The sequence below is a fragment of the Galdieria sulphuraria genome (assembly GCF_000341285.1).
Source record: "Galdieria sulphuraria unplaced genomic scaffold scaf_32, whole genome shotgun sequence".
Classification (NCBI taxonomy): domain Eukaryota; phylum Rhodophyta; class Bangiophyceae; order Galdieriales; family Galdieriaceae; genus Galdieria; species Galdieria sulphuraria.
The window spans coordinates 1-11,128 of record NW_005178443.1 but is presented as its reverse complement, the minus strand read 5'-3'; the positions used below and the strand labels follow the sequence as shown (position 1 = coordinate 11,128).

At 35.7% G+C, this 11,128-nt stretch overlaps 3 protein-coding genes across 3 annotated transcripts; 1 reads left to right on the top strand and 2 right to left on the bottom strand.

Annotated features, from left to right (window-relative positions):
- Nucleotides 1–3,968: 3,968 nt before the first annotated feature.
- On the top strand, nt 3,969–4,601 carry Gasu_37590 (uncharacterized protein). Its single transcript, XM_005705169.1, has 2 exons — nt 3,969–4,231; nt 4,284–4,601. The coding sequence occupies exons 1-2, from the start codon at nt 4,101–4,103 to the stop codon at nt 4,513–4,515; spliced, it is 363 nt and encodes a 120-aa protein (XP_005705226.1). The 5' UTR covers nt 3,969–4,100; the 3' UTR covers nt 4,516–4,601.
- Nucleotides 4,602–8,116: 3,515 nt separating this feature from the next.
- On the bottom strand, nt 8,117–10,398 carry Gasu_37570 (archaeal ATPase). Its single transcript, XM_005705168.1, has 2 exons — nt 10,007–10,398; nt 8,117–9,910 (listed from the first exon to the last, which is right to left on the bottom strand). The coding sequence occupies exons 1-2, from the start codon at nt 10,366–10,368 to the stop codon at nt 8,791–8,793; spliced, it is 1,482 nt and encodes a 493-aa protein (XP_005705225.1). The 5' UTR covers nt 10,369–10,398; the 3' UTR covers nt 8,117–8,790.
- Nucleotides 10,399–10,407: 9 nt separating this feature from the next.
- On the bottom strand, nt 10,408–11,070 carry Gasu_37560 (archaeal ATPase; the record flags this gene model as incomplete). The annotated part of the gene is made up of 1 exon (XM_005705167.1): nt 10,408–11,070. A coding segment is annotated over one exon (139 nt), but the record flags the coding sequence as incomplete, so codon positions are not given.
- Between the last annotated feature and the right edge of the window lie 58 nt (nt 11,071–11,128).

Below are 11,128 nucleotides of genomic sequence, written 5' to 3'. Positions count from 1 at the left end.
ACAACTCGATGCATACAAAAGTTGAATCAACGTTTCCATTCAAAATCATATGTTTGATAGGAAGACTAATATACTTTGTTATTTTTTAGGGGTATCTAAGAGAGAGTTGGTTGAATTGTCATTAAGTGGACGTTGGGTTATCCAATAGAGTTTCTGTTAGATAGTGTTTGTATAAGATGGCTTCTTTAAGATAGAATTGATACTTTACTAACTATTAGCTGTCAAGTTGATAAAGACTTTGTACCTTTGCACTTGAAATCTTGCTGTTGTATGTACAGAGTCTTTATATTCGAAGCAGTGTTTTATGTGGTCTTTAGGCACCCTGTATGCTTGATTCAGCGTCGAATTGTCCAAGATTATCTTGAATTGTCTAAAATAATTTAGTCTTTAATCTAAAAGGATGATTTACAGACTATTATTTGGATCACTTAGAATCAAGTCGAAGATGAATTCATTCGAGAATCACTAGGTGAGAATCCGAATTGCAGCAAAGCATCAATTTTCCCTTGATATTTGTATGCTGTTTGCACTACTGGACAGGTGGTCGACCATAATTCAGTTTAGGTACATTTTTCTAGAATATTGAGAACGTGTTACTATTGATGAGCATAGTTCAATCAGCATCCACCATTCTTGTATCTGTACGGAATTCAATTGAACTTTGTTTGAATCCAATTGTTCCTATCAATATTGGTGGAGCACGTTCTCGTTTTACTTTCTTGGTACCAAGCTCAACTTGCGTCATAGAATCATTATTTTTTTTGATAAAGTCATTTTGCTAAAAGTCTATTGCTTGTTTGTATTGACTGGTCGGAGAGTAGTCATCATCTTGTTATCTTATTTTTTCAAGAAAGTTGGAATAATTACCGAACACCAAAAACTGAACTTTAATTGAAATAAAGTATGGCAGCGATAAACTATACTATTCATAGACCACGGAATCATTTGATTTAGAAGAAGATTCAACTAGATTGTAGACGATTGGTCACAAAGGAGCCGCAAAAAGAAGCAACGTAACCTTGCTGATACAAGCTATTGAATCTCTAGTCATGCTTATATGTTTTATTGTACAAGATGAAGGAAATGATTCCTTTCATTTCAACTTTTATACAACTCGCTGAACAAAAAAATACACAATTTGCTTTGGAAGAAAATAGATGGTGAAAGATAAGAAGTGAAAAAAGAAAGAAATGTCTCTCTAGTTTAATAGACTACAGAGATAGTGTTATGAGCAAAAATTCTTGAATTTGATTCTCACTAGAAACATCAACGATATTCTGGTCGTCACTAGTAGAAAACGAATTCTCTACAGTACCTCATACTGGTAACAGTAGAACGTTTATGGTACTTTGTTTTGTTTATCCATTTTACTGATATGCATGACCTGTATTTGAACACCATAAAGTAAGAAATAGGCTGTTGAAGCAAAATGGTTAGTGTATGTTATTTCATGGCATATCTAATCGTTACAAATTGCCCAATGCTTCAAAGACCTGATTACTTAGGCATTCTTTATCCTTTTCACACTGACTCTATTCTTCCTATTCTTTTTTTTATCAAAAATGAATATATACAATTCTCACTGATAGAAGCCAATCAAATTTTTATTCGAAAAGGCAAAGTGTAGAATAAAGCAAGGAATACCCAATCTTACTTGCAGAATCATTATTTGCATCTTTGTAGATATTTTTCTCTATATAGCTATAACTTTCTTTACTAGTTTGGAAAGTTTATACAATAACATTTATAGGAAGAACAATATCAAGCTTATGATTCGACTTGATCTCGATACTATTATTCCATGAAGAAGGATACCGCTCCTCATCATACTCGACGAATGGTTTTAGATTCAAACTAATCAATCTTATGTCAATCAACAACTTGACCGGAAAGAAGTTGCTTGTATTTATTTCATTGCAAAAATTATTGAGGTCTTGGTACAAACTGGCAGAAATGATTATAAAAGCAGAATTTACTATCTGATTTGCACATTTGACGACAACAATAACAGCAACTCTTAGAAGAGATAGGACAACACTTCTCACTACAGCATTATTCTCGAAGAGTCGTAAACATACTAGTTCTTTGATGTTCCTCATTTATTTAGAATTGTGATTGGTGTTTTACGTCCACTCTATTTCGCTATATTGTAAATTCATTGCATCCCTCAATTGTGGAACGGATATATTTTTCTATCTAATCAACAAGACTAGAGACAATAGGGATATGAGCTAGTGTCCAGGAATCAGTTTGAATTCAACTGATTTTAAAAGATCATAGTTTCGGCTATGTTGAACCGAGTTTAAACTGTATTGAGTGGAAACAAGTAATTTTACAAAATAGAGCAATCAACTATCAAATTAGTGAATAGACCAATTGCTTTGCTTGAGAGAATCAGATCAATGTCATCGGATAAAGAGTAGTTTATTGTTTCTTCAAGCACCATTCATTCTCTTGTTTATGGAGCCTTACCTATAGAATTACATGAGTCGGTCATAAATAGAGTACCTTTGGTTTTTGTCATATCATTTATGCCTAGTGATAAGGTCAATTTTAAGTTGTCGAGAGAGGGCTTTAATGTATCTTGGCTATATTTCTATTGAACTTGGTGTCAAATAGAATGACTTGACCTTGTCCATATGAATTCATATTCTTGTTATGAATACTGTATTTGAAGAGTACCTATTATATATATGCTATTTGAATTTACCATTAACCTTTTTTTTCCACTGTTTATCATACAGCTCACCCTGCAACTTAGTTTCATAGAAGCCTTGTTATCGGCGAAACTATCAAGTTTTATGGCTATGACTCATATAGTGTTGATAGAATTCACTTGACTCCAATCTGTTCCATCAAAGATTGATTTGATAGTGGGACATATATAATGTCGCAGTTAACTACCGAATCATATGCATACGAGATAGTTCAACTGAATTGGACGGAACTGTATGCTAGGCAACTTTAAAGATCATTCCTATTTAGATAGAAGAACGCAAACATTCGGTTTTATGATGTTTGAAAGATTTGAATCCACATGACAACTTGAGAAGATTGAAGAAGAAGTACTTTGATCATAATCTTTGATTGTTACTACTTCAAGTCATGCTGAGACATATGGTTATGTCCGTGTACTTCCTTTGGTGAAAAAAGTTGTCTCTTATCTTTGTTATGTCAAGCTATTACATTCAAGTTGATCACCTGGTACAGCCTTCAGTGGCTCATGGTCATTTGCACAACAGACTCTTTGTTATCTTTATGGATGAAGAATTGAGTTTGGCTTGTGTTGATTCGATTTATTGATTAATTGGTTGCTTTGTGTCATACTAGCCTATTTATTTATCAACTGACAAATAATTGCACTTGGGCTTGTGAAATTGACTGATTCCAGTATTTGAGGAATAGTAGTAGGTCAATTCTATTCAAAAAGGTGATCTAAGAATTCACTTTAGATAGATTGTTGATTTGCGGGTCAAAGACAAGTTGTACATAGAAAAAGATATATATACAAGGTAAGTGATATAAATAGGAGTAGTTTCATTTTGCATTCTCAAGCTGAATACGGACTGGATTGGATACTGCTAACAGAATGAAATGAATTGTTTGAACCACACTGGGTTGTCCGTCTATTATGAGTTCTTTAGCTCATCAAGATCTTTTATCGTGACACTCGAAACCTCTCTGTCGCATAAGAAGAGTCGTTATACCCTAGACTTTGGTTCATATAGGGCTTATATATCCTTTATAGTCTATTTAATACCGATTGCTTCACGATTGTATGGATTTATTGAAAGAATTTACCCAAGTAGAGTTGACAGACTAAATACCAACGAGTATTAGTATTCTTTCATCTAAAGACACAGAGAACAATCTAGTTGATAGTTTGCTTGACAAGAATCATAACGAGAGAAAATCCCCACATTCTTTCACTGACAGTTGTAAATTGCTTTTAATAGTAAACAGATCGTTGACCGAAACTCGTTTGAGTCTGTTGTTTCCAGAATTGACCCAATGTTGAATCATATTGGTATACTGTAAAATGAAGATTTTGTTGTTTCCATTTGGTCTGATTCTGCATAATAAGTTGAGCACCAATATATATGTATATTGCTATATACACACTTTTTACTGATTTTTCTGCTAATGGGAAATGTGGGCAACTTGGAAAGAGTGGCCGATTGGGAATGGGCCCGCGCAATTTTGATTTGAAAATTGCCATTATGGGTGTGGGGTGGGAAAGAATGGGTAAATTGGGAATGGGAGAGAGTGGGGAAATTGCCAAGGGGAAAATGGGTGGGGAAATGGCCAATTGGGGGCCAACCCCAAGGTGATCGTGATTTGAAATTGCCATTGTGGCGGGCTGGGGAAGAATGGGCCCATTTGGAAATGGGAGGGAAATTTCGGTGGGGGAAAATGGATGGGGAAAGGGGGGATGCGGGGCAATTGCAGAGGTGCTCGCCTAAAGGCGACTGTGGGGAAGATTGGGGATATTTCATGTGCTATTTGGCATATTAGATAAAACTCGGTTTTGTCAGATGTTCTTCATCGAGCAAGAGAAAATACTGTTGGAAATTTTGGAAAATGAAGAATATTTCTTTTCATAATAGAAGATAGAAGCGAATCTCGAATTATCCGTGCAAGGAAAGGAAACTGTTAAAACTTCCACTTAAGTTCAAAACTATCATATGATTGATTGTTCATGTTGCGATCGAACCAAGATAATTGTAACTCTTGACCTTCAATCCTTCTTATCATAAGTAGAATGTGTATCCATCTATCAGCGCAAGATTTTATATCCTTTGGTCAGCTTCGTATAGTCAACCTACTCACCGTAGACCACCTCAAAAAATAGTATTTTTGAGACAGCTTACAGGTCTTTCTTATCCTGAAATATTTCACCTATCTTCAAAAAAAGAAAACTTGAGACTCATCCCTTTATGAGATATGCATAACTTGAAGGAGATATTTTCCAAGTGTTTTCTCTTTTAGACATTCAAACCTCTTTCAAGAGATCAAACAGTGCTCTTAAAAAAAATTTTCACTTTTGCAACAAGTAGAAACACCCAAATATATTCCAGAATATGAGCCAAGTCAAATCATTGGTTCTATCTAAATGGCTCAGAAGATGAAAGTTCATCCTCATCTTATCTACTGCAAATACATGGATATTTCAATATTGTTTTGCATTACCGGATTGTGAGTCCATGTTGCATAGATTAGAGTTGCTCAAAACAATGTTAAGTATTGTTCTTATATCACAGTTAATGAATGGCGTTTTCTTTCGTTGAAATGTTTCGGATTCAACGAAAGGACATTTGCGTTAGAAAAGCTATGAATACACAAGACTTGAATATTTATTTGTGAGAAGGAATATAGAACATTTCAAGTTGGAGGATTGTTTCTCACATAATTTCTCATACCAGTAAGAACCTTGACTCGCAACAACGTATCATCGATACCAACTTGTTGCAATATATCCGAACTTATGAATCCAATGTCTCGCTCTGAAAAAGTCCAAAGGCATTCATAACATTTACTCGCTTCTTCCTCATTTAAATGACAATATGCTTTCAAAAAGTTCATCCAGTCAAATGGATTTTGTTGCACCAAACTAAGCGAAGAAGTAGTCGCCTCGTCTCGAGTATCTTCTTCCACTTGCATAACATTCCAATTCATAACTGGGTTACCCCTCTCCATGGATTGAATATTCCTCTCAGAAGACTGCTCAAATGGTGCACGACTCAACAGGTCTATCAATGAATTTTCCAACAGATTTGAAAGTGGTCTGAGTTGGTCCAACCATAATGGATGGTCTCCAAAAACTCTATCTAGATCTTCACTAGCCTTGCAACCTAAAAAGGATTTGAGAGAGCTGGTAGAACATACTACAACTTGACAATGAGGAGGAATCCATAGCCATTCTTCCCTTGTATTCTGTGGTTTTGTCGCAGAATTGATAGGACTAGAGACAATATGATTGTTATGGTCTTCATAATAAATTCCACTATCCAATACCCAATTTTGGTTGTCTTTCAGCTGTTTGGATACTTCTGCAGTATACTTGTTGCTTACAATAAGCTGAATTGCCATTATATTATGATTCTCCAAGTCCAATTGTGACGCAACTGGATGTAAAAATTTAGCACATTCTGCTTTAATCATAGAACGTCCAACACCAGGACTTGACATTTGATAACACTTCAATGCAATCCCAATCAAATAGATCCTCCGTTTGTTCAAAATATCACTTGCACTGGTTTCAGTTTCCATGGATATTTGCTCTACAGAAGATGCATCTTGTCCAATAAGAATAGAATTGTCGCTAGTTTGTGTTACTCGAATAAGAACATCAGGTCCACTGGAGTTTTGCCTTGTAGGAATAAATATTCCATCATTTGATAAGCAAGTTTCAAACAACGGCTTCCAAGCACTCACATGATAAGTTTCTTCGCTGGCACTATGAATACCAACAACTGTGGAACTCAATGCTGGAACATACTTGAGAATAGGATCCTTTTCGAATTCTCCTACCACTCTCCGCCCAACTTTTATAGGAATATCTTCTACAAGACTATGCCGAAATAGACTCAATTCACCCAATCTGGAACAAAAACACCATCGAACATAAAGAATAAGAGTAAATATAATTTCAAACTTGAAACCACGACTAGAAGGTGAGTCAAAGCGACTAATGGATGAAAACAAACTACAAATAAAACGAATAGGAGGAACATCCCAGCATTCAATTTCGATATACTTTAAAGCAATTTTTGGAAAAACCAACTTGACAAATGTTTGTTCTATTGGGTTGAGACTTGCTTCAATCTCTTCACCGTGTTCATTCTTAGAACAATTTTTGTAATAAAAACCAAAATGATTAGCAATATCCAGAACATATTTGGAATCAAGTCCCATAGATACAGTATCCAACAGAGTCTCTTCCATAGGAATACGAAATTCTAACATACTCGCGAGAAGCATAGCAGTGAAAGTAGTCATTGCCTCTGGTGTCCTATGAGAAGGTCTCACCGAAAGCGAAGAGTCAGGAGGAATTTGCTCTATTCTCCTTTGGATTTCATCCTCTGAAGGATCAATGGATCTCGAGACAATTCTACAAGTCTCGCACAGTTTCTTTAAAACATAAACAACGTAATAAGGAACACCACCAGTATAACTATGTATTTGTTTAAAGAACCAATCGTGTCCTTCTGGATGATTAGGAAAAAGAAGCTTTAGAATAGATTCATTATGATGCGTCGTATTTTGTATAAAGAACTTGACAGTCTCTTCTGAAAAGGGATCCAAACGAAGAAAAGACAACTTTACTCGTGAAATACTGGCATCTCGTTGTCTTGTGATAATAGCATCTGATCTTCCTGCGACAACACAAATTACAAAAGGCCTGACTAACAAACTGGACAAGACTCTAAAAAAGGCACGATAAATGTTGTGCGCCGGAGTTGGTCCATAACTGTATATCAAATCCTCAAACTTGGAGAATTTAAAACCTTCTAAAGCTCCAATTTCGTCAATGAATAGATATAAATAACGTTTTTGGGTAACTTGCAAGAGTTTCTGCAGCCATTGTTTGGAACTATTCATGCAATAAAGAACTTGAGATAGCAATTCTGAACCGTTTGGAAACTCGGCAAGTGCTTTCTTGCTTATCCACTTCAAAAGTGTCGTTTGAAAACTAGTTCCGTTTGGTACTTCAACAAGGTTCAACTTGACATATAAAGTTTCATTAAGCAAAGCGTCCAATGCACGTTCGCCTACATTTTCACCTCTTGCAACGCCAGGAAACATATTGTTCATATTCAAATAACGCAACAAGCTGTCTTTGTTGGCCAAAAGAAAGGTTTGGAAATTCTCCCCAAAAGTGCTTTTACCACTCCCATACATTTGGGGTGCATAACACACGTTTGGTCGCTGACCTTGGATTACACCTTTTGAGTCCGAAGGATAAGTAGCTTCAAAAGCGTTTAGAACTTGTAATATTGCTGATTCTCTATTGACGAGGGGATATTCTAAACCTGCAAGGTGGATTCTTTGCATACTTAGCTGCCCATGAAGTTGGACAATGAAAATCGTTTGCTACAAAATAAGACTACGACAGTTATGGTAATCTCCATTCATTTCAGAATCTTTTGATAAAGAAAGTTTAAGCCACTCCACATCCTTTACAAAATATTAAATTTCAAATGTTTCAATGATAACAAAGAAGCATTCACTAAACAACGAAAACGAGATATTCCTAAATATTTTTGGAAAGAGATGAAACTATTTCTTGTAGTGTTGAAATGCCAATATTTCTCGAATGTGGATTATCCACAGATTTGAAAGCGTTCCTTAAATTTGATAAAATGTCTTTGCCAATAAAGTTTTCTACATCAGCTTCAGAAAGAATAACCAATTCACAGTTGTGAGGAATCACGAAATCTTCAACACTATCGCCAGATGAATAACAACGACTAGAATAATTCAAGTCCTCAGATACGTTGGTTGCTACTTGAGTACTCATAATAATCAACATACAATGCCATGTAGGATGACTAGTCAATACTTGATCATGCACTGGTTTTTAAAACTTGTGAGCTTCTTCCAAAATTTCATTCCATCGAATACCATTACGACTCCATCGGCCTTTACAAGCAATACCCACCATCATCAAGTTCTTCTCATTCGTTCTTCCATGCAACTTGAATAATATATCTGGACTATGGAATAGTTGAATGAAATGGAATATATATCTTTTCAAATTCTAATATTTCTTCCACTATCCTTTCCCATTCATTTGCTTCCAAATGTCATTCTCTCTGTTCCTGATACAGTTCTGGTATAATGTATAGATTTCATATAATAAGCAGCAGATTCGGAAGAAAATTGTAAATTCATTTCATTCCAAACACGAGACAATTGACCAAGAGTAGACAACATTGAGCTGTTTGTAGGATGCCGAGAAAAATGTAAATAAAACAGTGTAGCAATAAGACCTTCCAAAATTCGACATTTCGACTCATAAAAGAATTCAACAGATTGAGACTTGAGGGTTTGTAAAAGTAACCATTCTAAACGATCATCCTTTAAGCCTTGGTCAATATATTCAATCAGTAACTTGGGTATCAACACTTCATAGCGTTCGTTGTGGTCTGGTTCTATAACCAATCGACGATAGAGACACATATCTGTAACTAGATCAAACAAAAACACATCAGAATTTGAGCTCATTTGCACAGTTTCATCAAAATCAAATCGAATACGATACAAAGATAATAACGTAAGCATTCTTAACAAGCGCTTACGCTGCTCACTGAGACTTATCAGACGAGGTAAGAATGGCGCAACACAATAATTTGTTACTGAAAGATCATTCATTATGATCAAGAAGGTTTCCTTAGATAATGAGAAATTGTTGTTGGATGATTTATACAGTAAAAGGTAACTGATTGCTCGAACAAGTAAACCAGGAACACCACCAGTCAATTCCAACAACAATTCTGCAAGTTCACTAGTTGAGAAGTCTTTGTGACAAAGAATTTCTGAAACCTTTGGGCTCCTAGTGAATAAAAAGGAAGAACTTTTCTCCAAGTGTTCCACGATACTATGTTTCTCAAGCGGCGAAAGAGGAATAAATACTAACTGAACTCTTGAGACTGAAGCTACGTAATTATATATATTTAAGCCTTCACTTTTCCCAACAACTATAAAAAACAAGTCGGGTTCTTTGCACAATTGACTAATGATACCGATAAAGTCATTGTAAGGTCGAACTCTACCGTCATTGGTTCTCTTGAAATGAAATTCGTCGAGACTTTCGTCAAGGACACCAATTTCGTCAAATGCCACCAGGAGATATTGATCGGAAGGAATGTTTAAGGTTTTCCGGATTTTCTGGACCAAAGCATCAGTCCTAAGTTTTAGTTCCTTGTAGGCTTCGTCCGGGTTTGTTTGCGGTAGACCTGTTTGCTAACAAGCTGCTTTTTCTAATAAATAGTAGACTGCCCACTTTAGGTTTCGTTCTTTCGGTTCTGTGGGCTTCAACTCCTTCAAATCCACAAAGAGCAATGAAGCCCTTTTCAGCTTCTCCAGGAAACCTCTTCGGTTGGCCTTCTCAGACTCACCAACGTAATCGAGACCTATCAGTGCACTTTCACCCATATTATTCACCAGTTCCAAGTAATTTTGTACGAATTTTGTCTTTCCACTTCCGAAGAGGTGGGGACCAAAGGGTATGACTGGTTTGAAATGGCGACCAAGTTTACGTAGAGTGTATAGCCTAAATAACTGCAGTGTTACTACACCAACATCTTGTTCTCGGTCTACTACAACCATGTCATACACGCTTTCTGCTTCAAGCTCACTAGACATATCGTAAGCTATGAAGTAAACTATGCGACAGTAAAATACAACAATGATCGATCAATCTTCTTCCAACAGTGCAATGCTCTCAAACTCTTGAGAGCGACGAAAGTCTTTCGAAGCTTAGGACAAGTCTTGATAAGAACATGATTTGCCTTTTAGATAAAAACTATCTTTTTCATTTTTTTGTAATAAAGAGTGGATATTGGTTTGTGTGCAATTGTATATAAAAACAACTTCTCTGAGCTATTAGAAAATAGACCAGCTGAGGAACCTTCAACTTGAGGCGAACTATAAATAAAGTCTATGACGAATACAATACCTTGTATAAAACCCATTTATCAACACTTTGAGACACTCTCCTGAGAAGTAACAAGAAGCAAACAAGACCTGTCAAACTGTGACAGTGACTTTTACAACAATAGGCTTATTTTGATTTTCGTGGTTAGTATCATATTAAGACAATAATCCTCAGAGTGAAAGCAAATAAGTTGTAACCGAGTTTCAAACATACAAAAAAAAGTTTACTTGCTCTTCAAAACAAATCACAAAGTGAAGGACTGAGTTAGAATCTATTGCCAACTTAAGAAACTGTTNCGGATTCTNTCNAGTAAATCTAATCCAAAATCCCAAAAAGTAGGATTNTGAGAAACACAAAATGCTCTTTCNAGTCCATTCAATATTTCTTTGTCNATCAGCATTTGGACATCTCTTTCACAAAGAATAACAAGTTCACAATTATCAGGTACTTGAATGAATCATTTCCAAT

Coding starts and splice junctions, on each gene's coding strand:
- Gasu_37590 (XM_005705169.1), top strand. CDS start 4,101: ATGTATATTGCTATATACACACTTTTTACTGATTTTTCTGCTAATGGG. Junction 4,232..4,283: donor ATTGCCATTATGGGTGTGGG/GTGGGAAAGAAT, acceptor GAAATTGCCAAG/GGGAAAATGGGTGGGGAAAT.
- Gasu_37570 (XM_005705168.1), bottom strand. CDS start 10,368: ATGTCTAGTGAGCTTGAAGCAGAAAGCGTGTATGACATGGTTGTAGTA. Junction 9,911..10,006: donor CCGAAAGAACGAAACCTAAA/GTGGGCAGTCTA, acceptor ACTAAAACTTAG/GACTGATGCTTTGGTCCAGA.